The sequence below is a fragment of the Camelus bactrianus genome, chromosome 32 (assembly GCF_048773025.1).
Source record: "Camelus bactrianus isolate YW-2024 breed Bactrian camel chromosome 32, ASM4877302v1, whole genome shotgun sequence".
In the NCBI taxonomy this organism is placed as follows: Eukaryota; Metazoa; Chordata; class Mammalia; order Artiodactyla; family Camelidae; genus Camelus; species Camelus bactrianus.
The window spans coordinates 15,295,339-15,321,663 of NC_133570.1; the positions used below are offsets into that span (position 1 = coordinate 15,295,339).

The 26,325-nt window shown below is 48.0% G+C and overlaps 2 protein-coding genes across 5 annotated transcripts in view; one reads left to right on the plus strand and one right to left on the minus strand.

Moving 5' to 3' along the window:
- Nucleotides 1–8,049, plus strand: part of SVOP (SV2 related protein) — a 61,709-nt gene extending 53,660 nt beyond the window's left edge. Inside the window, exons 14-16 of the mRNA XM_010963558.3 lie at nt 772–853; nt 4,140–4,229; nt 5,537–8,049. Of these exons, the coding sequence (XP_010961860.2) occupies nt 772–853; nt 4,140–4,229; nt 5,537–5,743 (379 nt within the window). The 3' untranslated portion in view covers nt 5,744–8,049. The remainder of the gene's footprint in view (nt 1–771; nt 854–4,139; nt 4,230–5,536) is intronic.
- Nucleotides 8,050–9,736: 1,687 nt separating this feature from the next.
- On the minus strand, nt 9,737–25,268 carry DAO (D-amino acid oxidase). Of its 4 annotated transcripts, XM_074356053.1 has the most exons (12): nt 25,128–25,196; nt 23,551–23,655; nt 21,165–21,367; nt 19,963–20,077; nt 18,611–18,687; nt 17,905–17,970; nt 16,485–16,539; nt 15,130–15,234; nt 14,162–14,244; nt 12,878–12,995; nt 12,120–12,218; nt 9,737–11,006 (listed from the first exon to the last, which is right to left on the minus strand). In XM_074356053.1, the coding sequence occupies exons 3-12, from the start codon at nt 21,356–21,358 to the stop codon at nt 10,875–10,877; spliced, it is 1,044 nt and encodes a 347-aa protein (XP_074212154.1). In that variant the 5' UTR covers nt 21,359–21,367; nt 23,551–23,655; nt 25,128–25,196; the 3' UTR covers nt 9,737–10,874. The 4 variants fall into 4 exon arrangements, with proteins under 4 accessions (XP_074212154.1, XP_010961856.1, XP_045379040.1 ...); XM_010963554.3 differs by lacking the exon at nt 23,551–23,655 and having other exon boundaries at nt 25,128–25,268; XM_045523084.2 differs by lacking the exon at nt 23,551–23,655 and having other exon boundaries at nt 25,137–25,245.
- Nucleotides 25,269–26,325: the final 1,057 nt, after the last annotated feature.

Here is a 26,325-nt window from a genome sequence, read left to right on the forward strand (position 1 = left end):
CCGAGACTCTTGGCTGCCTCATAACTGATCAAAAGATCGGGCTCAATGGTGGGGTCTCTGATGAGGGTGGGGGTAGGAGGGCACTTGAGTCCAAGTTTTGCCCAAACACGACCACATTTAGACTTTGGGCGTCTTGTCCCAATGACGTCATGCGGATAACGCTTCAATTCCTCTATGGGTTTCTTCCCTGGCAATATTTCAGGGTCCTGTTTCTAACCCCCTTTATACATTCCTCTATTTTTCCCATCCATCAAGAGCTTTAGAACGTGCGATCGGCCTGTGCCTCTCTTGACCTCTGAAAGGCCCCAGAACAAACCACAGATGAGAAATCTGTAGAAGGTCTGGAGATACAGCTTAGATTCAGAAATGCTGACATCCAAAGACATGATGGGAACAGTGGAACAGAGGATTGGGGATCAGGATTACCCCAAAAACACTGAATAGAAGTTACTTTCCCCGAATCAGCTGCTTCCTGCCCCGACTGGGTCCTTTCTGGATTTGGGATTACTCATCCCACTTCTCCGCAAACTTGCCCCCTCTCTGGACACCACAGATATTTCCATCTCAGCCTGGAGCTTTGGAGAATGATGAACTTTTAAAAGCAGGCGTCTGGGGAGGGCACTGCATGCTGGCATGAACGTGAGTGGGGCGGAGGTAGCCGTTGCCCATTTTAGGATGTAAACTCCACCCCGGCAGATGAGACTTTGCTGAAACAAGCCGACAGAAAAAATACACCTGCTCATTTGATTTTTTTTTTTTTCCTTTCCCTAGAAACATGCTCACTCTGTTACTCTTCGTTGCAAGAGCCTTTATTTCTGGAGGTTTCCAAGCAGCCTATGTTTACACACCTGAGGTAGGATGGATGTCTGGGAGCGGTGGGGGCAGGGAGGGAGGAAGCTTTGCCGCCAGAAATACCCACCCACGGCTCCTTGGAATGAAATTTGTCCTGGAGCCTGAGTGGCGACTTTGAAGCCCTTCCAGGCTTTCCCCTCCTTTTTTTTTTTTTTAAATTGAAGTATATAGTCAGTTTACAATGTTGTGTCATTTTCTGGTGTAATTCAGGCTTTCTTTCAATCATTGTTTCCTGCTTATAAAAGCTTATGTTCAATGTACTAGTTCCCAGTATTCTAGAACTGTATTAAAACCCCCAAACCAAAGGGCCCTTTGTTCCACCCTCCTAGAGGCAAGCCTCTTGACTGGTTCAATGTGTCTTCTTCCAGATTTTTCCCAAGCAGACGCGAACGTATGTTAGTGCATGTATCAAATTGGGTATCGGAGCAACTGAGATGAGTTTAATAAAGGAGCTAATTACAAAGGTGTTGGGTAAGGCTTAGGGAAACCAGAAAGTGATGGAGCAGAGCCCCAGAGCTCACGAGGGGGTGGAGGTGGCTGGGGACATGGCTAACCCCCAAGGCCTGTGGGGTGAGCAGAGGGGGTGTTACAGGGTCCCAGAGGGAACTGTGCAGAGAAAAGCTGTGACCTTTAGCTGAGAGTCATATGGATCTACTTTGTTCTTTTTAACAGCTGCTATCCTGTACAATACTGTTCTGTATTACATGCACACTATATTATTATATAGAACTCTTTACTGTATAATATATATGGTATATATTATATACTGTACTTTATTACGCTATATAATATAATGTATCATACTATATATTATGTACTATATGATACTATATCCATATATATACTATGTATATTATATACTATACTTTACTACACTGTGTAACATAGTATGGGCAAATTATAATTTTCTAACAGTTCTCCTCTCAATGGATATTTGAATTGTTTTCAAACTTTTCACTATTACAGTGCAGAGGTAAACAGCTTAACATATTCCTGTGTGCTTCCTTTAGAATAAATAAGATGTGGAATTGCTGAGTTAAAGCCTGTGATAAACATTACAAACATTGAGAGAGCCTGCAAAAGTCATCCTCTAAAACGCTGCATGAATTTTGTACTCCACTCGACAGCGTCTGAGCCTTGTCCATTTTCCCACACTCAGAGATGGTAGATTATTCGTTTTGTATTTATTGTATTTTGTCTCATCTTATTTTAGAGAGGGGCAAAGGGAGGGAGAGAAGAGTATGTACCAGGTTGTGTGCCGGGGTCGGGGCTGTCTAGATCGTCTGTCATGCCCTCTGGTCTGGACAGCCCTCCAGAGCCCTCACTCTGAGTCATCGTCCTGAGCCCTCCTTCTTCCACCCCACCTTCCAGGCCCAGCACCAACTCTGCCTCCTCCAGGAAGCCCTCCTGGATCTTCCCTCTCCCCTGACTTCATTTCACCCCCAGCGTCTGTGCCCCTCTTTGGTATTTTTAGGCATGCCACATAACCTGTCCCCCAAGGAGACCCCTCCTAACACTTCCTGTAGGCAGGGCCTGGGTCTCCTACTCTCTGTCCCGTCTGGCCTAGTGTCCCCTCAACAAAGGCTTATGGATTGAGTGCTGGAGCCTCTCAGATGGCATCAGTTGAAACTAGAAAGCTGCCTGCCCTGTGAGGACTCGGAGGCCCCTGGTCTACAGCGCCATACACCAGGGCCCAGCATACTATGACCCGCAGGCCATATCCAGCCCAAAAGCTAAGAATGGTTTTTATGTTTTTAAATGGTTGAAAGCAAAATCAAAAGCACATTTCTTGACACGTGAAAAAGATATGAAATTCAAAGGTCAGTGTTCACTCACAGAGCTTTATGGGAACAGGCCACACCCCTTCACATGCTGCCATTGTCCACGACTGCTTTTGTGTTAAAGCGGCCGAGCTGAGTAGTTGCTGGAGATCATGTGTCTCGCAGAGCCCAAATTATTTACTCTCTGGCCCTTTAAGAGAAAGTCTGCTGACTCCTGACTTAAACTAATCCAGCTGGCTATTCCCAACAATGAAGAATTGGTTAAATAAATGATGATTGATCCAAAGGATAGAATTTTGTACAGCCAGTAAAAATCACGCTATTGTGGGGAGGGTAGAGCTCAGTGGTAGAGTGCGTCCTGGATTCAATCCCTACAAAAAATAAATAAGTAAATAAACCTAATTACCCCCCAAAAACAAACAAAAATCACACTATTGTAATATTACTGCATGGGTAGCTTTTCAGTTAACTTCTGAATCCTCCTAAATTCCCCTAATTGCCACTTTCTAGGCCCTAAAAAAATCTCAAAAGAGATCACTTTTTGCTAAAACTTCAATAAATGTCACTTCTCTATATAGTATATTTTCCTCATGTGCTTTAATTCATGGTTTAAACTGTAGGGGTGGAAAAAAGGAAATATTATTCAATTGTGTCATTTGGACTTAAGAAACTCCAGCTCTGACCATAATACTAGAAGAGTCTTTGTAAATTCTAAGATGCTAAGACTGATGACGCCAGTCCAATGTATTTTTAATGAAAGTAGAATAAAATATATTCTCCTAAAATGAAAAAAAAAAAAATCACGCTGTGGTAGAAGACAGAATCTGGACATGGGAAATGCCCGCCACCTTTTTCTAAGAGGAAAAAAAACAGTCTGCATGTATAGAAATAGCTAACAGATAAAGTTATATCACCTCTAGGATCTGCCTTCATATAATTTAGGAGGGGAAGGAAGTGAGAAAGGGTGATTGAAACAAACACGGGGGCTGGGGGATGGTATAGCTGAGTGGTAGAGGGTGTGCTTAGCGCCTACGGGTTCAATCCCCAGCACCCCGTAAATCAATTGATCGATCAAATTACCCCCCCTGAAAACAATTTTTGAAAAAGAAACAAACACAGGGTATTATGTTTGGTCCTGGAAGATTGGTTATAATTGTATTTTAGTCTGTGCTCGAAATTCTCTATGATGGAAACAAACAAAGAAACAGGAATCAATTACTTACTCATTTATCTGCTTGGACATAACCACCCAGGGCAGGCAGGACCCCCTTATGGGGTTCCCACCCCCAGCCTGGCCTCGTGCCCTCTTTCTCAGTTGAGTTTCCTCATCCCGTTTAGGGTGAGACTCTCCACCTGGCTCTCCCACCCCCCCTAACGGGATCACCAACACCTGAGGGGCTGAGACTGACTCAGGCCCGCCCACAGGGCTGATTCCCATCATTCCTGAGTCTGAGAGGTGGGAAGGGCCTGCTTTTTCTCGAGCCTTCTTTGGCGGCTGTGTTTCAGGTCTACCCCACGGCGACCCGAGCGCTGGGCCTGGGCACCTGCAGCGGCATGGCGAGGGTGGGCGCTCTCATCACCCCGTTCATTGCTCAGGTAGGTGTCACCCCCAATATGGGGCCGGTGGGGAGGTGTTGGGGGGGGTGACAAAAGCCAATGAGCGTGCCACACCATTACTATACCCCACCGAGCCTCTGCACTGCCCTCGGTGTGCATTATCTTAGCAACTCATCCTGGAGAGAAGCTGTATTACTTGCAAATGAGAAAACTGAGGCTCAGAGGAGTAAAGGGACTTGCCCAAGGTCACACAGCTGGGAAGCAGAGGAGCCGGGAATCAAACCCAATGATTTGGCTGAAAACAATTTGAATGAGAACAAACAAGCCACCATGCTTTCGTGGAAAATAAATATCCTGGTCCCCGCTTTCCGAGTTGGATAATTAGGTGCAGTTGCAGAATTTTATAGCTCATTGGGTCTTGACGCATTTCTATCCTTTGACAGGGGTTGGGGGAGGTTCTTACTATGAAATCTTTTTGCTTTTTTAATACCCATTTCCTTTTCTTATCGCCTTATTTTATTGAGTAAAAGTCGCACGACATAAAATGCACTGTTTTACTTACAGTGAATGATTCAGTGGCGTGAAGCGCGTTCACAACCTTGTCCAGCTGCCACCTCAATCTAGTTCCAAACCTCTTCCTCATCCCAAAATAAAACTCCGTATCCATTAAGCGGTCACTCCCCATCTCCCCATCCTCCAGCCCCTGGCAACCATCGGTCTGCATGCTGTCTGTATGAATTTTACCTCTTATGGGCATTTCGTGTAAATAAAATTGCAACACACGTTTTAGCCAAGTAGTTCCGTTCCGAGCCATTGCGTTTGGCCATTGTAGGTCCCTGTTCACTAGCACTGGTTGACAGCTTGCCATGTGCCTGCCTGGCGCCAAGTGATCCTGAGTTTAATAATAAGTATCCTCTCATTAGGAGGTGGCTTCTGCCCTTCTGCCCATGCGGCAGATGAGGAAATGAGGGTTAGCTCTGTGGCATAATTTGCCCCGGGGTCATAAAACCAGGAAGCCAGCTGGTGTACTGCTCTGGGAGAGAATGTTGTTATAAGGAGTACAGACTCCTGAGGCTGATGGGGTCTGCGTTCAAATCCCAGTCCCATCCTTAGTCCTTGTAAGAACTTGGGTATGCTACTTAACCCTCTTTAAGCCTCAGTTTTTCCCTCTGTAAGTTGGGGGTGGAGTAGGTAGCTCATACAGCTGTTGTAAGGATGAGGACTCCGTGGGACAGTGACAAAGAGGGCTTACAAGAGGGTCTGGCATTATCAATAGGATCTGAATGGTCAGTGGTGCCAGTGCTTCAGAAGCGATGCTCTCACCCGCATGCATCTCTCTTCCCCAGGTGATGTTGGAATCCTCCGTGTACCTGACGCTGGCAGTTTATAGTGGCTGCTGCCTCCTGGCTGCCCTGGCCTCCTGCTTTTTGCCCATCGAGACCAAAGGCCGCGGACTGCAGGAGTCCAGCCACCGGGAGTGGGGCCAGGAGATGGTCGGCCGAGGGACGCACGGCACAGGTGTCGCCAGGTCAAACTCAGGCTCTCAGGAGTAGTGACCAAGGGGGGGACTGAGGCTGTAGAGCGTGGGGAGCTGGTGGCGCCTGGCTGGGGCATCGACAGTCACTGCCGACACCAAGGACTCACCCAAGAGTACCACCTGGACCAGGGAGGCTTTTTGTCCAGACTCTGCTCATGTTTATTGAGATCCACCCGGGGATGGGGAGGCGATTGCTCTGGGGGGTTCTCTGTACACGTGGGGGAGGTTTGTTAATAACCTGTGGATCTGCATGGGACAACTGCCACATCGGGAGTGCCCAGTGATGCCGGTAGCCAGCCGGACACCAGCCAGGGTCAGTCGGTCACACCCTCGGTGAACGACCACCAAAAGATCTGTAGATACAATCCAGGCCCGGACCCCTGTGAGACCCGCTGCCCAGTAAGGTGACACCTGCCATCTACTATCTGGACCGGTTCTTAGGTTTCTTCTGCACGCCCAGCCCCAGGCTTTCTTCCTGGAAATGGCAGGTGACTTGGGTGTGGCCTGAGCAGCTTTTTCTTGGGTCTGAGAAACGCTCCCTTGGAAGGGGCCCCTCGGTTTGCCTCCCCAGGGTCTGAATAGTCCTGGCAGATGGACATGCCTTTGAACCTGAGCCACATGCCTCCAGCTGGCCCCCTCTGGGAGTGGCTGTCCCTGGCTCCGGGGAATCCCAGTGGGTCCATGGGGACAGCTGGGCTTGTACCCAATGACAACCTCAGAAAGCTGTTACCCCCAGGAACTGGGGATGGAGATGAAAACCAAGCCCACAGCCAAAGCAGGGGACTCCCCTGCGGAAGCAGTGAAGGCCAAGCCAGGGGCTACTTTTCCAGCCCCCTCCTTGGTCAGGCTGATTGGCAGCTCTCGGGGCAAGAAAACAGTTAACTCAGGTTTCAGCGCCTTGGATTTTGAGCGTGGCGGGTGGCCGAATGGACAGAGTAATGGAAAGACACTAAACCACCCACCCGCTCCCATCGGGGCCAGGGGACCGGAAGTCCTTCCTCCCTGGGATTCTCTGCAGGCCCTGCTGACCTGGCCTTTCAGCAGAGGCGGCTCCGGGGATTCCAGTAACAGGCCCCACAGCAGGGATGCCGTGGGTAGGGAGGAACGGGAGGGCCCAGATGTGTGAAACATGGACATTTTAAAAAGGAAGAGAAGGGAAGTCAACTGGGTTTGGGGGGTGACCTCAGAAGGAAAGGCTGACACCGTGTCTCAGCCAACAACATCCATCTCCAGGATCTGATTTCTGCAAGCCTTTTCCCCACCGTGGAGGCAGAGAAGGATGGAGGAAGCTACCAGATCCCATCAAAGGCCAAAGAAGACTGACCCTCTGCTCGGACATATCTGCTGGAAGTGAACACTGCGGGAAGCCAAATGTGTACGTTCATCTCTTATTAAAACATGTTGGTGATGGACCTCGCAGGGGTTGAAGTTTGTCTGTTTGTCCTAATGTCCTAATGACAGGTCCTAGCTTGACTGCAAATAATCCCACATCCCTGAGTATATGGGCTGCAGCCTCCTTGGCCTCAGGAGTCGGGGGGGCGGCTTGCCAGAACTTCCTCTCCCTGACACCCACGCTTCCTTGAACCCCGAGCGGCTAAAGCTCTAATTATTTCTGGTCTGCTGAGCTCTCCTGGGTAACACAGAATGTTTGCTTGTCTTTTTTGCCTTCCAGCTGGCCAGACACTGCCAGATGAGCAAGTCCACTGGCTTCACCCTCAAATAACCCGGAGGAGCTGGGGACCGCGGTCAGGAGAGGGTGCAGAAATGTTTTCCAGGGGCTGGAGTCAAAAGGCTCATGGTCGAGGGCTTTCTCTTCTTGAGAAAATGAAAGTTGAAAAATTCTTTGGCTTCTCACTTGCCTGCCCTTTTAGAAAATCGGTATTATTGAATGATCTGAGGGCCGCCACAAAAATTCCCCAAGCATCTGAAATGCACAAGCAGCAGACCTTTGTATCTAATTTTGAATTATCTAAAAGTTCCCCTTTCCATTAATGGAAATGTCATCTGTTTCTCTCAGTCTTAAGAAGGATTTTAGAAAAATGACCCAACACGTTTAATGTAGCCAGAGCCATGTGGTTTCCTTTTTCCCCTCACTTCAAGTATTCTCAGGAATCCGTAAATGAGATGTGTTGGCTGTGAGATAAGAGTGTCTTAGAGATGGCCTTTTAAGTGAATATGGATATTCATTATTTTTTAATAATGTTAAGCAACAGAGAGCCTTGAAAGATGACACCGAGAGTCTCCTTTGGTTACTACTAATAAAAATAAAAAGATTGGGATAACCTCGGGCTGCAAACAACAGTGAAACCAACCAATGGTAGCTTAGCCCATTAGAATATTAATTGTCCCTTTAACAACAAGCCCAAAGTCAGACAGTTCCAGGGAAGGTCAGCAGCTCAACAATATCAAGGACCCAGCTTCCTTTTGCTTTTCCTCTTCACCATCTTTTGACCCTGTGTGTGAAACCTCATGGTTGCAAGATGGCTGCCAAAGTGCCTGCCATCATGTTTATTTTCAAAGGAGGTTGAATGGGGAAGGAGCAGTCACAAAAGCTTTTCTCTCTAAAGGGTCTATTGGTTTTGGATGGAAAGGGAAGTCCTCCAGCAGATGGACCATTGCTTGGCATCGGGCAGACCTAGGTCACATGCCCATCCCAGCCTGAGTCCTCCCCTCCGGCTGGAGAAGGAAGGGCCTCCCTCCCACAGGATCGAGCAATACCCATAGCCTCTTGAACACAAAATTGGGGTTCTGTTAGCACAAAGAAGAAAGGCGATGACGGTGAGATGGGAGATGGTTGAGAGAAGCCCTTGACAGAGTTCTCCTCAAGGCTGTTTTAGGTGCAAGGAATAGAAATCATACTCAGACTAATTCAAAATAAGTACAGCTCTCTTACAAGGCTGGGAATAGCAGTTAATTCCTGGGATATGAATGTGCGAAATGGAGGTGTAAAGAGCAGCAGGACGAGGGGAGGACTGTGGCAGAGTAAGGGAGTCAAGCCTACTGCAAAGCCACAGTCATCAAGAGAGGGTGGTACTAGCATAAGGACTGATACGTAGATGAACAGAATAGAATAGAATTGAGTGTCCAAAAATAAACTCGTGCATTTATGGCCAACTGAATTTTGACCAAAGGGCCAAGATAATTCAACGAAGAAAGATAAACTTCTGTAAACTCAGCAAGCGGCCAAGAATTCGTGGAAAATTTGGTTGTAGATCGCCTTCAGGGAAGGAGGAGGAATGTTAGGTCAAGGGAAGTGAAGAAATCAAGCCAAATGTCACACATGCATACACATCTATGTGGACTGCGGAATTTCCCTACGCACCTTGCATTCTGAATTTTAGAACAGAATCAAGAGGAAATCACATTGCAAAGAGGTCCTTACTATTTTCGAAAGGGAGGGTCACTTTTTGTCTGAATGTGGACTTTCCTGGCTCTCTAAATTTTTTTCGAGTTCACCGTGTTGCCATTTAGGTTTCCTGCTGACAACTAAACTTGACTGGTAGGGGTCGTTGTCCCTGGAGAGTATGAGGTTGGGTAATCACCTTGGTCAAAAATTAAATGTTGTGTTTCATTCGAAGCACCAGGAAGCGCCCCCAGCTGCAACCTGGTGGGAGTCCCCCGGTATTGGTCCAAATGTGGCTGTGAGGAGGAGAGAGCTGGTTCTTTTCCAGTGTGTTTGCAGAAAGAGTTGGGGAGGAAGCCACCTGATTCCTTCATAACTGTATATTTCCCCCAACCCCCGCCACCCGCCCAGCCTGGAACCCAGTGTTGCATGGTGGTTGAAAGTAAGGCACTGGGATCACATAATTTCTTGCCCCAAATCTCCAGTCCACCCCTTCCCAGCTGTTGACCTCTGTTGCTTCTCTGTGCCTTGGTCTTCCCAGCTACGAAATGGGGATAATTAGCTACTTCATGAGAGGGTGGGGGTAGGTTGTAAGGATTAAATGAGTAATGTATGCAAGAGTTTAGCACTGGTACCCAGTTAGCATGCAACAAATTATAGCTGTCATGATAATTACAATCATTATTATTAGGACAGGAATTTTGAGATCTTGGACTGCTTCACCCCACTTAGATTAGTGCCAGCCAAAATCATGGCAGATGCTTCACAAAGAACCCATTGGTTGAAACGACATGGAAAGAAACAGACAGTAATGGCATGGACATAGATGGTGTGGGTCAACCAAGACCTCTTCACAGCACTTAGGGTGCCACTGGTCCCAGACACAGGAAGACTTCTCCAATCTGATCTTTCACAATAACCCCAGACAGATGAAAGTTCAACCTCAGAGGTGGAGGCAGATAATTAGGGATGAAGATGCTAAGGTGCCTACTGGGCTCATTCATAATCATCTGGAAGCCAGTCGGCCATCTCAGAGGGTTCCCGCCAAAAGATAAAGAAGATGTTACATCGACCCTCCATTGCCCTCTCAAGCATGGAGATGCTTGGTGAGTTTAGTTCTCTATGAAGGGGATCCTTGTGGGATCAGCCCTCCCGGGACCCCTTCTCAACGGTCACAGGGGCCACTCAGTGGGCAGCTGATGCCACTAGGAGTCCTGGATGTGGAAGAGACGTCACGTGTGGCTAGTTCAATGCCTCACCTCTTCTCCCTCCTCTACCTTCTGGTCCTACCTGTAACTTATCGTGATGAAATTGGTTACAGCGTTGCCTCAAGTGCATTCTGTGGTCATGGTGCTCTGGGCAAAAGGGTTTCCATAGCCAGATCTGTTTAGGAAGACCAGACTAAACAGCATAGGTTAGGTGTCTTTGCTGCAGGACTTTTCAGAGCCTTTAATGTGTTAGTGTGACTTGTCATCAGGTTTCTTAACCTCAACTATCCTCAGTTTTCTGCTCACCTCTTGGATTTTCTGAGCTTTCCTTCCTTCTGAGGACCCATAGGACCACAGCCTCCAGCTGTTCTTGGTAATGTCGGGCCCAGAGAGGGTGGAGAGACCTCAACCATCATAGGGGCCCCCAAGTAGAGCCAGACTCGCCTCCAGGAGTTGACCTTGTGTTTTCCACTCATCTTGGGCTTCTTGCGGAAAGGAGCCAGGATAGGGGTGGGGAGTAAGCAAAGGAGCACCTTGATTAGTTGGCCGAGGGGAGCAGGGGGTTTCGGTCAGGGGAGTGGTGGTCACTGGTGTCTTCAGAGGTGGGATGGTGGCATTTTGAGCAAACTCCTTTCTTCCAGGACTTTCCCAAAGAGCTTGGCCACCTCCAGGGCACAGCCCCAGTGGATGGTGAGCCCGTAGCCTCCATGGCCGTAGTTGTGGATGACCTGGGAGAGGCAAGAGAGAAGGTGGCTGGGTCTGCACTGGAAGACTCAGGAGCTTCCTAAAGAATCCTGGGCCAAGCCCAGTGGTACCAGAGCTCCTCTGGGTACCCTGGTGGGGATCCTGGGAACAGCAGTAAGGGGGGTGTTTGGGGAGCTGGAGGTCAATACCCTAGACTCCCCTTCTGCTTAGGAGATGGACTTGCGTTAAGTACTCAGCACAGGAAAAGTAGAATCATCTAGAACTTGAGGTCAGATATTTCCCCCTCATCCCAGCATCAAACTATCTGAAGTTCCCTAAATCCCCTTCCTGGTTCCCATCCAGCTGAACCTCCTGTGTTAATAGACAGCCCCTTCTCCCCACCTTGGGAGGGAAGAGCAGGGGCCACAGTATGGGTGGACTCTGGAGAGAGGCAAGACCCCAGGGACCTTTTTCAAAGCTGAAACCATCAGCAGGCAGTTAAACTCTGTATGTGACTCTCCCCCCAGCACCACCACACACACATATGACCTCTATATACACACATCACATACACAAAACTCCTCTATACACACACCTCACTATTTGACCAGAATAAGGGAGGAAAAGTGACCTAGACTCCTTCAGCCATTTCGATAAGCCCAATCCGTACCCTATGAGAGAGGACAAGAGAGGGGACTCCAGAGAGATGATGGGGCAGCCACAAAATGGACATCTGGGAAATGGCTTTGGACTCAAATTCAAACCACATCCCAGCCTTGGCCCTTGCCAGTGATCTGATTTAGCCAAGTGACTTCTACTTCTGGGAATCCCAGTTTGCTCATCTGAAGCATGGGGAGAATCTATCCCAAAGAGCTGTAGAGGAGATTCAATAAGGTCATTCACATCATAGACACAAAGCAGATGCTCAATAAATGCCCTCTTTCCTTCTACTGGACCAGAGGGTCTAGCAAATTGAGGTGTTTCCTTCTATATAACCTTGAGCAGGTCCGTTACTTTTACTGAGCCTCAGTTTCCCCATTTATAGAGGAGGGGATACCAGCCACTGCTGCTCCTGCCTGAGGTCAGACATGATGTTTCCCTGGAAATAACTGAGCCCTCTCAGGAGTCGGGAGAGTCTCCTTGCTAGGAGACCATACCTCTGTGTTTGAAGATCCAAAGTGAAGTTGTTCTCTTTCTAGTCGAACCTGGGGGCGTGCTGGCCGGAAGCCAGTCCATTCACCAACAATTTCTGCATCCTGGAAAGAAGAGTGTTAGTGATTCATATCTGAATTTTTTTTTCTAATGCCATTTTTAGGTGATAGAGAGATAGCTTTTGGAACCTCATTACCATCACCGCCGCCACCACCACCACCACCACCATCATCACAGTCACTTTTCTTAATGACCACTACACTCTCTACCGACATCCTTACTACCATCTCACTACCAATGCTATCAACTATCCCATCTTTATTGGCCACCAACACCACCAGCCACCACCATAATATCACCTCATCAAATCATTATCATCACCCTCCGTGTTTTCGTCACCGCCAACACCAACCACTACTTTCATCCCCACCCTTACCACCATTACTATCATCATCACCATTAGCAGGCAAATGTGAAAACTGAGATTTCTGCACCCAATACATCTGCTCCTTGTGAAGACAGATTAAGGTGTTTGGGAGATGCCACCTCAAGAGAAATCAATTCTGAGTCATGACCAGATAGGTTTCACCAGCTCACAGTAGGACTTCCCTGTACATGGTCAGATTCTAGTGTCTTCCACTGTCCCTTGTTGGAATTATTTTGCCCAATTACCCCAGTCATGATATCTTCCCATCCTCAAGTGTCCTTATGATCAAGCTGCCAGGATCCTGGTCTAGGGCACTGATGTCTCTCCCCACCTGACCTTCAGTGTGGGCTCCAATCTGCAGCAACCTTCCCAGATGGTGTTGTGGTCCTGGATATTGTTTGTCTCACTCCAGTTCCCCAGCTGGAAGATGCCTCCAAGAGTCACTGCCTGGATCCTAGATAAAAGTGAGCGGGATGACAGATGAGGGAAAATGAAGACTTTGAGATGAAGCGGGGCGGGGGATCATTGCTATGCTCACCCTTAACACCATGTCTACCTAAAACACTAAACATTGACATTACCATCCTTGCTAACAATACCATCAACATTACTGCAATAGATGTCATCATCCCCATCAACAGCCACCTCCACCATCACCACTAAGATCACTGTCCACATTGTCATTCCTTCTATGGACAACATGGTAATGACAGTTAACAACACTGTATTATACTCTTGAAAGTTGCTGAGAGTAGATCTTAAATGTTCTCCCCCCGACCCCCACCACCCCCACACATACAAACTGTGATTATATGAGTTGTTGGATGTGTTAACTAAATTTATGTGGTCATCATTTCACAGTATATACATATATCAAATCATGTCATATATCTTTTTTTTTTATCATGTTGTATATCTTAAATGTACACAATGTTATATATCAATTATATCTCAGTAAATCTGGGGAAATATTGTCATCTCCAACAACAACATTATCTTTACTACTGTCTTCCTTGCTACCATTAATATGTCATCACCATCGCCCTCACTCCCCATTTCCACCACCACCATTAGCATCACCATTGATACTGTCACCTCCACCACGCCACTAACATCGCCATTGAGACAGTCAGCACAGTCACACCATTAACATTGCCGTCTCTGCCAGCTCTGCCACGCTATCAACATCACCATTGATGGTGTCATCTCCAGTAGCACCAACTACCACCCCCACTCCCAGTCACTACCCTCATCCACACGGATCTCATCTACAACAATCCTATCTCTACTACCACCGCTATTCTGTCAATAGTTAGCATCGTCAGCTCCACCACCACCCCATTATTGCCACTCACAACACTGCTGGTCTCACTGCCTGATATCATATCAGCTACCTTTGTCTCTAGCATCACAAGTACTGTCACCCAAAAGCATGTTCAAGATAGAGCCGGGTTAAGGCTGAGTCCTGCTTTCCCAGAGATTTAATGGCTCAACCTCATTTAACAACATTGGAAGAACAAACCTGAAAAGACTAAGCAAGGGACCTGGGGCAGACAGTGGCGGTGCATAAAGAGGGCAGGAAGGTGCCCCCACGTCTGCCCTAGGATGTCAGATTTTTACCCCGGGATGATGTACGGGGACTTGTAGATGCCTCTCTCTGGGTCATGGGTGATGATGAAGTGCTTCATCCAAGGAGCATCCACCTGTGGATTGAGGATACAGAAGTTTCGTCAAGAGGGTTAGATCAGTGGGTTCCCCTCCCCTGCACCCCTCTATCACCAGATGTTCTGACAAGAGTGGCAAAGCTGATTCCTTAACCCTCCCAAGTCTGCACCTCCCTGCTTGCTTTTGCAGGAAGAGCTGCCCTAACTGAGAGCCACCCCTGCTTCCCAAAGCATCACACATTCTCATCCACAGAAAAGCTCAGCGTACGTGTGTAAACACACACACACACACACACACAAGAGCCCCCTCTCAGGAACACGCACCTATGAATGCACTCATGTACACTCAGTTTGGGCATACATGTAAGGCACACCCACAAATAGGCACACAGGAAGAGGTGGTGTGAAACGATGTATGAATCACGCAAGCTCTTAAACCAGGTTGCCTGGGTTATAATCCCAGTTCCATCACTTAACTGCGATGAGAACTTGTGCATGTTACTTAATTTCTCTGTGCCTCCGTTTCTCCATCTGTAAGATGGCAATAGTGAGATGATGGATAGTATTCATCTCAAAGGGTGACAGTAAGGGTCAAATTAATTAACACAACAAAGTGCTCAGGCTTGTGTCTGGCACTTAGTAGACACTCCATAAATGTCTGCTCTTTTGTGCGATACAGGCCTAGGCAGCTCCTACATATGGACAGACACACACACGATTTACTATTAAGAAGAACCCCGCCCAGAAGAAGAGCACATTTGGAAGGGTCGTTTGGTTCTTGTTTCTTTGACATGTCCGTTCCATGAAGGCTAGGGGGTTCCTCTAACAGATGTCCCCGATTCATCCTCCATCTCTGGAGATGAAATAAGCAGGCAGAAACAACCTTTCTATCAACAAAAGCTCATCCCTCACCTTCAGACTCACCTTAATGATCTGCCCCCGGCCTGGCTGCAGCAGGGGGTCTGGTTGCAACGCCCCAGCCCACACCCCAGTGCAGTTGATAATCACATCGGCGCCTCCTCTTGCCACCTGGTAAAACCAAGAGGGCATATGGGATGAGAGGAGGTGAGGACCCTAAAATCCCTTGCCTCCTCCTCCTACCCTGCAGCTCTCTGCTCTCTGTGGAGCAGCTGGGAGGAGGCTCAGTGAGGAAACCATGGGCCTGCCTCCAAATCTCCCTCTGCCGTTTACCCACGTTGTGACCTCAGAACTGTCCCATCACCTCCTTAAGGCTCAGCTTCCTTAGCTATAAAATGGGCCTGGTAATACTTGTTCATAGGCTGCTGGGAGGCTCCAGTGGGACTCTGCATGTAAAAGAGTTTGGAAAGGAGTAGTGCAGAAGAAGGAAACCTTCTTGGAAACTTCCAGAAGAAGTTAGAAAGGATGCAGAGATATTTTCTGCCCTCCTGCCGTCTCCTTTTTATTTCATTCTCTTGACTCCTACTCAGCCAAGACATCTGCGGAAGGCATGTTGGAAGCCCCAGCTCCGTGCATTGTATGGGATGTTCCACAGCTCAAGGATGTGGCATCAGGGGTACCAAACTCCCAGCCCAGCCCCCGTGCTCCTTCTACAGGTCAGTCCTGGGACGCACACACACCCATCACAAGGCATTGCTATTGTTCATGAGCCAGCGTTTGCCACACTGACTGTGAACCCCTTGAGGATGAGAGCTGTGTCTAAGTCAACTATGTATATCAAGTGCCCACCGGGGCTTGACCTAGAGTAGATGTTCATATATGTTAATGGCTGCAGGTGCCAAGCGTCTTCCATGTGCCGAGCACTGTTCTAAGGGCTGGGCTGGAGTGAAGTCATACAGCACAGCCCCCAGTACATAGACAGTGCCTGATGACGGTAGCTGCTAGCATCATCATTACTGGGGGTGGTGTTTCTCTGGAGGTAAGTCAGTTGAGGGCCTTGACTTTGTAGGAACATCAACTCAGATGTTGGTAAGAAGCAACCAAGTGTCAGGAACTTGGGGTCAGGTGCAGCTGACATTGAGAAGGGACAGCCAGCTCTCTGGCCCTAAAACTCACACATAGCCCCTAATGGCCACCGTGATCCCACTGTCTTTTTGCTCCTGCCACCAACATCGAGGCAGAATGCCTGAGTCCTTCTGAGATTTAAAAAAAGAAAAGGTCTAGAATCTGGAGCAGGACTCAAAGGGAACCTGGAAGCCTGAAAAGCACCCCCCCCAACCCTGCAACTGGAAGCAAAGGCCTCCCCTCTGCTCCTCTGTCCTACCTCCAGCTCCTCCAGCCCCTCTAGCCCTTCAGCTCACCTCCTCAAAAGACTCCACCTTCCGCAGGAAGAATTTCACTCCCCTCTCAGTTAACCTGGGATAATCAAAAACATTGAAAAGTCCAGTATTCAGTTCTCTGTCCCATCCTTCCAAGAGGATGGCCTGGGGGACATTTCCCAAAGAATCTTCTGTGGATGTTAGTCCCCCAGGATGCTCCTCGAGCATATGGCTGTACAGTCCAATGAGCTCATGAGCACCTTGAGGGACTAGTGGTCCATGAAATGTCTCTTGGGAAACCTGAGATGGTCCAAGCCCCTCACTGGGCAGATGGAGATGGAAGAAGGGCCTTTCTGAAGGTCATACAGTGAGTTGATGATGGAATTGGGACTCTTACTACCACCATGCTGATTTGTAATATCAAAGGGGATGAGATGCTGGGCGGAGGAAGGATGGGCTTGGACCAATGCCAAATGCTCTTTTGGAAGAAGCAGAGCATGAGGAAGGAAGTGGGCTGGACACACCCACACTTCCCCCTAAATTTCACAGAGGGAAAATATAGGTCACTATTATGAATATAATAGAAACATTAAAAGAACAGGAAGTAAACCATATACAAGCTGAAGCATAATCTCAGGATTATTTCATCTGCATGGTTTCCTCAAGGTAGAAAAACTGGGAGCATTCTTTTCTGGGTGAGACTGGACAGGAGTCATAAGTGTCCCAAAGTTAGGAGAAATAACCATGTTTTAATACAGTGGTTTCCAAACCTGGCTGATTATTATAATCCCTCAGAGAACCTCTTAAAATACAAATTTATGAGCCTCACTCCAGAGAATCTGATTCAGTAGATATAAAGTGGGGTCCTGAAATCTACATTTTAAATCCCAAGTCACTTGATAAAAGCCACTGTCCACTCCAGAGTTTTAAAAATCTTTATAAAATAATAATATGTAGGAAATATATGGAGTATTCCTTAATAGAAATATATGTGACTGTAAATACAAATGTATCTCTCAAGCTAATGTTTGCTAATTTAGAACACTACAAGATTCCTATCAACGTAAGAAACAAGACAGGGTCATCCACTATCATCTTTTAATTTTCTGGAGGTACTGGCCACAGCAGTTGGACAAGAAAAAAAATGAAGTTCAAAATAAAAGCCAACTTAGGTTTTGTAGATGATGTAAACATATCTGGAAAAATTAAGAGAATCTATCTAAAACTATTACACAAACATCACAGATTTTAGTGAGGCCAACAATAAATGCCACATGTAAAAAGTTCCCAGGTAGTTTCAACCAGGTGTGGGAACCATTGTCAGTGCACAGGGGTGATCAGGACCAAGGATAGTTCCCACCAGACTTAAAGGTTTTCACCATCATTTGGATTTGGTCAATATATCCACTATACCCCTGGTCCCTGGGAGGTGCTTTCCTCAAAGTGAAGCTGGAAATCTCACCTTTCAGTCAGCCACTGCAGATACCTCCTCCCCTCCAGAATCAGGCTTGTGTTGAACCAGCCATAGCTAGAATCACCATGAGCAAAAGGTAGGAATAAAGGATCAGAACCAGAGTAATATTTGAAGGCTATCAAATGCAGGTGGGAGTTGTCACATTCTTGGGCTTCACCAAAGGGGAGAGCAAGGACCACTGGGTGACATTCAAGGGGGAAGTGGTGTTCAGCTCAAAACAAGGAAACATTTTCTATCAGACAAAGCCATCCTGGCATTGCGATGTGCAAGTGGAGATTTAGGTGCATTTGTAGAGGGGATTCAGACATGGGATGAGGTGAGGAGAGGGCCAGAGAGGCATCAGGCTGTAGAGAAAGGAATAGAGGGGTTTGAGCTGGGTTGGAATCCCATTCTGATCAATTGGCTGTGTGACCTGAGCAAGTGACTTGGCCTCTCTGAAGCTCAATTTCCTCATCTACAAAATAGGATAGTGGTATGGAGCTTGAGATCCATCATCCTGTATGCCCTGCCTCCCTAGCCTAAGGTGCAGTTTGGGATGGTAGGCTCTCCAAAGGAGCTGGTTAGAGCAGTGAGAGACCAGGGTCCCAGGGCCTCTAGGACTGGGATGGAACAGAAAATTTGGTGCCTCCATCTTCTGGACAAGTCTATCTGAACTATGGGGCCTCAGCCCCTTCACCTGTACCAATACCCTTACCTATAATCGGGAAAGTTGTCCAGTTCTCTGGGAGTCAGCTTCCGAAATCCCAGAACTATGTCCTTCCAGTAAGGATCCTTTAGAGGAAGGAGAGAAGAAGGCACAGAGGTGGATGAACATGAATAAGAATGATATAACCAAAACCCACGTAATGTTTTCTGTGTGTAAGGCATTGTTCCAAGCATTTTACTTGTGCCAATCCATTTAATTTGCACAACAACCCATTGAGGTAGATACTATTTTTATTCCCATTTTACAGATGGATCTATTGAGGCTCACAGAGGTTAAGCAACTTGTCTAAGGTCATACAGCTAATAAATGGTGGAACTGAGATTTGAACCTACAGAGTTTGGCTTCAGAGTCCATGTTTTTAACCATGATGCTATATTAAGGGTAAGAACAAGGCTGCAGATAAGTAAGGCTGTCACAGGTAGGGAAGGAAAAATGGGGTGAGGATCACCAAGGGATAAGAATGGGAGATAACAGAATGTAGCTTCAGACAACCCGGGGGAAGATTTTGGCCTCGCCACTGACCACCTTGAATTCTCTGAGACTCAATTTTCTTGTCTGTATAATGGGGTTAATAATCACTCTTGGGGGGCTATAGCTGATGAAAGTAAGGCCCTTTGCATGTGCTAAACATTGGACAAATCTTGGAGAGCTGACATGGGGTTCTGGGCACCCCTAGACCACCCTTTCCAAGAAACCCGAGAACACTCCCGCTTGGCTCCGCCTTTCATAACACATTGGGCACCCTGTGGTCACAGACTGCCTGGGCTCAAATTCCAGCTCTGCCAATTAGAGCTTTGTGAGCTCAAGGAAGTCACTCCATTTCTCTGAGTCTCTTAGATTCTCATCTGCAAAAGGAGGACAATGATAGCCCTTAACTTTCCGATTATGATGAGAACTGAACGAATCGCTAGTTAAAAAGTAGTCAGGACAGGGCCTGGCACGTAATAAGCACTCAGAAGTCTGTGCCATGGTGAGTGTTTTAGTCCATCTTGATGGAAAGTCCTGGAAGCCCCAGGGGAGCAGGAAAACTTTTGGCTTCAGCATCAAGGGCGCACCACTATAGGATGTGTCTCAGTTTGACCTGTACCACTCAAAAAAGGGCTACACACACACACACACACATAAAAGGGGCTACCTCCCCCTGTTCATCAGAAGCTTCTTTGGTGTCTGCCAACTTAATAACAAAGTTGAAAACAAGCAAAAAAAAAAAAAATTTTAAGGAAAAATAAAATTTAAAAGAAATCTGTTTTGAATGCGGGAGTCTTTGCCTAAGAGGCTCAAAGGACTCCCCAGACTGGGGGCCCCAGCCCTGGTTTGTGGTCAAGGACCCTGTCACTCACCGGAACAGCTTCACGGAAGAGGTTGTAGCCTGAGACTAGGGCCAGGCCCATGTTTGCAGCATTGGGAGAATTGATGTGGCTCAGGAGATAGTTGAAGGTCTGCTGGTTCCAAAGCCTGGAAGGACGGTCCAGAGTCTAGGTCACCTAATTCCCTGGGCTGGATGAGAAATCTCTAAGGGTCGGCTTGTGTGGGGCTGTGAGTCGGTTGGTGGGATGTACCCAGATCCAGAAATCCACCACATTCACTCTGCAGTGTCCCAAATACTACGGCTCTCCCTACTCCCCAACTTTCCACCATTTCCCCACTCATAGGATAGAGAAGACCGGAAGCAAAGGATGTGCCATCACAGCCATTAGAAGCTCACATCTGGCTTGGGATCATGTAGCCGCTCATTTAAATAAAAGCTTTGACCTGCTTTGGGGACTGTGAGCCACGTAGTTCAGGCTCACTCTGGGCACCCCGACTGTAAGTGCCAGGGGCAGACATCACTTACTGCTTCCAAATGCTTCCTCTGCCTCCTGGGCACACAGCTCAACATTTCCCAGGCTCCCTTGCAGCTCAGGGTGGCCAGGTGGCTGCATCCTGGCCAACTGACCATAAAGATTCCACCCACGTGGTCTTCATGCTGTGCTCCTTCTGTGGACGCTGGCCCATGAGAATGGCAATGTTAGAAGCCACATAGGAGGATGGCAGAGCCACACGATGGAAGGAGCCCAGGCCCCTGAATTGCCACCCACTGATCAGGAATATTGGTTGTGGCATTGATGGGAGTGAGAATGAAACTTCTGTTCCAGCCATTATTCACTTGAAGGTTCCTTTTTTGCAGCAGCTGGTGGTTTCAAAACTAACAGAATGACCTCTGCAACTTCTTTGCTAAACCTGAATATCGATCCACCCATTTAGAGGTCTTCCTGATTGGCGGATGAATAGGGCTTCGGCAGCCAGCCACTTTAGGGGAGGAATGGACACAAAGTCTCTGTTTGTCAGGCACACATGGTGTCTCAACTTTTGGCCAAGATCAAGTGTAGCATTTATCTTGGCCACAGTAGGGACTTAATATTTATTACTATTTTCATCACAGCATGTCAGACCAGAGCCTCCATGAGGGGTTGTTCTTGGTGATGGGAACCCTGAGAGGGGACATCCTCCATGCAGACGCAGCCCCTCCAGCCCTGGACCACCCTCTGGGACCCTTACTCACGCCTCCTGGGGGTGGCTGGGATCGGAGATGTACGGCTGCCAGAGGCCAGCAGCCACATCGGTGCTAGTGAGCGGGGTAAAGCGGTCCGCGTAGACCTTCACATCCAGTGACTGCAGGACTGGGCGGTAGCGCTCATGGATGCAGAGGGCAGTGGACAGCCCGATGACACCTGCTCCGATCACCACCACGCGCATTGTGCCAGCCTGCAGGAAGGGAGGTTGGAGGCACACCATCATATCTTCATCATCACCACCATTGCCACATCCACTGGCGGCTTAGAAAATGCCAGACACTTGATCCTCTCAGTGACATGGGAAAATTGAAGCATGAGGAGGCAAAGCAATTTGCCCAAAGTCACACAGCTGGTGAGTGATGCGGCTTTCTCTGGGGAGCCTCCCTGAATGCCCTGTCCCCAGGCCAGGAAAATGCAAAGGACCTAGCAGAGTGCCTGGCCAGCTGTGGTCTAGTGGTTAGGGCTTCAAATCTCAGATCTCAGCTCTGCTGCCTGCTGGCCATTGACCTTGGGCAAGATGCTTCTCAAGCCTCAAATTCTTCTTCCAGAAAATGAGAAAAATAACTCATGCCTCAGAGAGTAGATGGGAGTTTTCACAAGATGGCAAATGTCAAAACTTAACAAACTGTCTTAACAGTACCAAAGCAGTGACTTACTGACATTTCTGGAGTGCCTGCCATGTGCCAGCCCCCGTGCTCAGTGCTTCCCATTTCATCTAAGTCTCCCAACATTCTTACAAGACAGGGGCTGGTGTTAGTGGCCCCATTCTACAGATGAGGAAACAAAGGCTCAGAGAGGTCAAGTAAGCTACCTGAAGTCACACAGCCAGTAAATATTATTGCTGCTGGGATTTAATTTTAATTCAAGTCAACTTGACATACACTAACTGCACACCTACTGTGTGCCACGCTGGCAGCTGGTGGATATAGCTGTGAGCATGTTGGACGCAATGCCTGGCCTCAGAACTCAGGTCTTCCAGGGCATCCCCTCCAGGCCGGCCTCAAGGTACTAGGCCGGCTGGGTCCTCAGAAGTTTCGAAGACATAGGAGATTTTGACCTTGAAGCAGCTTGGGCCCCGCACAGCAGGGACATATTCTGCCGGCTCCTGCTGAGGCAGAACAAGGGGACTTTTTGTGCCCGGAAGGGCCAAATTCAACTTTCCCTCCTCTCTGCACACAGCTCTCCTCCCACAGACCTCGCCTCCTGGCAACTGCAGCCTGTGGCCCTGAACGGCAGGACATTCTCAATACGGCCTAGTTTTGTAAAGGGGAACGCGGCTCCAGCCCACAAGAACTGGACTCCGTTGGGTTTTCAGCAGCCAAGTTGGAGATAAAACCCCCAAAGGGAAAAGCATCATTCCTCTGGGTGATTCTTCTTTCAGCTGCGAGCCTGGGCTTGGGTGCTGGGGCGGACCCTCTCAGGGACCCCCCACCTCTTCCTCCATCCTTTGCCTTGGGAGATGCAACCTCCTCAGCTGTACAATAGGGTTAACCCCATCTCATGGGGTCATCCTGGAGGTTAAATGACTAGCTTGGTGAAAGTTCTGGTACAGGGTCCAGCCTCTTGTAGTGGCCTCCTATCCCCCAGCACCTTGAAAATAGCAATGGAAAGAACATCGGATGTGGAAGAAGAGACACAGAAGTCAGACCTGGCTCGACTTCTGGCTTGCTGTGTGACCTTGGCCAAGTGACTTCCCTCTCTGGGCTTTCTGACTGTCTCTGTATAACCTCTGGAGACTTGACCACTTTTGGACACTGACAAGAAGAAGGCATGGATAGAGGGCTTCATTTTCCAAATTCCCTGTAATGAAGCCAGGAGGTGGTATGGCATGGGGAGGTGGCAGTAACAGCCCAGGTGGGGAGGGGGAGGGGGCAGACCTGCTCACACGCACAGTCTGGCTCTAGCACACGCCCGCTGTGTGACCCTGGGTAAGTCACTTAACTTGACTGAGCGAGAGAAAGAGCCTTCACATGATGCGTCTCTGATGACAAGGCTGGTCAGGCATGGCAAAACCTCTGATTAGGAGCAGTGGCTCGTGCCCGAGAAAAGAGCATGAGGGTAGAGGGGGAAAGAGACTCAGAGAAAGTTCTATAACCAACTGGCCAAGATCAAGAGGGATGTGTAACAGCGTGGGGCTCAGTTCCTCCAGCGTGTAAAATTCTAAAGATGCAAGACGGCATCGTGCAGAAGGGGAAATGGAGGCGCGGAGAAGCGGGACAGGTCTGCCCAAGTCACGTTTGTCATCAACGGATTTGCAGAGCCTTAGGGTTAAAGGGTTAAAAAGTCTCTGCGAAAGAAAAGACCTGATAACTAGTAACGTGGGGATAACAGCAGGAGCTGCTAGCGTTTCATCTCCTAGTAAGTGTCACTCACTGTGCTGAGAATCTGACACGCATCCTCTTCTTCAATCTTCTAACCATACTCGGGGATCTCATGATGCCCATTTCACAGATGAGGCAACTGAGGTTCAGACACCAACTGGTGAGAAGCAGAGCCCAGGCTAGCCTGCCTCCCAAGGCTGTGTGCTTACACACTGTGCTCTCCCACTGGCAAATCCCATGACTTGGCAAAAAAAAAAATAAATCAGATCAAGCAGATGAAGAGAAACAGCCAATGCTTCAGGGTCTCGCATTGAAAAAAATAAATAAATAAAATAAAATAAAATAAAATAAAATAAAATACAATAAAATACGAGTGTAGGAATTTTTAGTACGTTGCTGGTAGGCATAGAATTGAAAAGGAAAAATGTGTGTCCTAAGTCGATTATCTTAGTAAACTACATGAATCAAACTTGATACTGATTATATCAACTCTGTGTGTGTGTGTGTGTGTGTGTATTAAAATGCAATATAAATGCGTAAGGTTCTTATAAGAATCGGCAGCCAGACTGTAGGATCTGACAGACCCAGCCTCGGGTAAAATCATCCATGCATGCAGGGCATGAGCTCCTGGACTCGTGTGCACACCGGCGTTATCATCAACCATTCTCTTCTTGCTGACTTTTTTTTATTAGTGTTGCAGCTTTCTGTTTTACGCCATTACTCCAACCAAGCATGCTTGGAGTGTTGCATTCAGGAAGATGCATACAGCTGGGGCTATTACGTGTGTGTATGTGTAATTATAATGTCTACGTACACGTGGAGCAGGAAGGGAATTCTGGCCGTCTGCCACTTGCTAGACACATATAGATACAGTGCAGACGCCCTCTTACTTAATCCTCTCACCTGCTCTTAGAGGGTCTATAGATGTGAGACTGAGGTTCAGGGAGAGGAAGTCACTCCCCCAAAGTCACATAGCCAGTGTGCGACAGTGTGCCCATCTGGGCTCAGTTCTATTTGAGCTTTCTGCACTGTGCCATAGAACTATTTAGACAGCCGGCAATAAACTGGCAAATGACACTTTCTGCTTACTTTTCAGTCTTGGCATTTGTTTGCTTGTAACCTCCCTTCTCCCCAGAACGGAACTTGAGGCAGCTCACGTCTCTGATTGCTACATGCGTACAAAATAGGAAAGGCTTGTTTTTAAAAAGAAAATCAACAAGTCACAAGTGAGGCATTTGAATGAATATAATCAGCTTCTCCAGTTCCTCCGTGTGGCTAACTCTTACGAAGTTTCAGAATTGATCTTTAAAATGAAACATATTCTATAAATACTTGATAACCAGGCTATGAGTTCCCCACTCCCCAAAATAATAACAATTACCATCTATGGAGTACTAGCTTTGTGCCCAGTTCTGTGCTAAGCCGTTTATAGTCATTATCTCATTTGATACTCAGATTAGCCCTGTAAGAGATGAGTTATGAGCCCTGTCTTCCAGATGAAGAAACTGAGGCTTGGAGAGGTGAAGGTACTTACCTGTGGTCCGAGTGTCAGGTTCTAACGTGGACCTTCTCTGTTGACAATGGGAGGATGCTCAGATGTGCTGTGCCATCATCCCCACCCCCACTCACCTGGCGTACCAAATTTTTGAAGAAAAAAGGCAGTTGCTGTGGACCCAGGGTCCTATCTCCTGAAAGGAGGCTCCTGGTTCTAGGGCCTCCTGTCCTCAGCTGGGACTGAAGTGCAGGGTCAAAGTCTGGAGTTACAGACAGGGCAGCGAGGGGTGGGGCTGGCCCCAGGCCAGGCTGGGAGACCTCACCTCCCCTCGCTCCAGTCCCTGAAAAGTTGCCTGACTTTTCTGGCTGATCCCAAGTCCCTGTGGACAGGCCTCAGGGGAGGAAGGGAGGGACTGAGGGAGGGAGGATGGGTGTTCTTGGAGGGCTAATGGGCACAAGGAGGTCTGTCTCCTGGGCCAGCTGGAGAGGATTCTCTTTCTTTCCTCGTCCTGCTGCCACCCTGGGGGAGGGGAGGGTGGCTCCCTGAGCTACTGTGAGTCTGGCCGGCAGGGTGGGGGTGGACAGCCTGGAAGCCTCCGAGGGGAGGCCAGAGGTATAGGACAGGGGCTCCTGGGGTCAGCTGGCCAGACTAATGCCATTCTGGGATGTTGAGTGGATGAGGCCAAGGAGAGACGCAAGGCGATGCTTGTCTAGACCATAAGGATGTGTGGCTCTTTGCTCCTGTATCCCAGAGACACGAATGGCTGGATGCCAGATCCTTCCTCTGCTAGATTAGACCCGGAGCTATGATGTTAGAGCCCAGAGACCACCAGGCGCCTCACTGTGTGGATGGGGAGACTGTGGCTCAGAGAGAGGAACCAACCAGCCCTGGGTGAGGTATCTTTTGGGTCAGCCTCTAGCCCCCTACTTTTGACGTCATTAAATAAAAACGTGCAGATGACATAAGAAAATGCATGCAGAACACTTAGTGCGTAGTATTTTTCCTCAGTCATTTTAAAAAAAGATGGATGAACTCCACTTTTTACTTATTGCTTCCATTTTATTTGAATTTTTTTGCAATAGTCACATGTCATTTTTATATCCCATAACCTTAAGGAAATTCCTTATGCCTCTTATTCATCACGGGAACACTTAAAAGTTAACAAAAGTTAGCCAGATATCTTCACATTCCCCGCATTCTCTTTCTAGCAATGATTTCTGTATCCACTAAAGGTAAACATGTCAATTCTAAAACCCAGGAGCCCTTCTTTTATGTACATACCCATTAGGAATGAAGATATACATCAACCAAACGGCTTGTACAAGCACATTC

What these genes read in the sequence shown, in the direction of transcription:
- DAO (XM_010963554.3), bottom strand. Translation starts at nt 21,358, where the DNA reads ATGCGCGTGGTGGTGATCGGAGCAGGTGTCATCGGGCTGTCCACTGCC. An exon ending in GACAACTTTCCCGATTATAG is followed by an intron (nt 17,971 to 18,610) that starts GTAAGGGTATTG and finishes TGGTGATTCTAG; the next exon opens with CTATGGCTGGTTCAACACAA. An exon ending in TCCCCGTACATCATCCCGGG is followed by an intron (nt 12,996 to 14,161) that starts GTAAAAATCTGA and finishes ACTTTTATCTAG; the next exon opens with GATCCAGGCAGTGACTCTTG.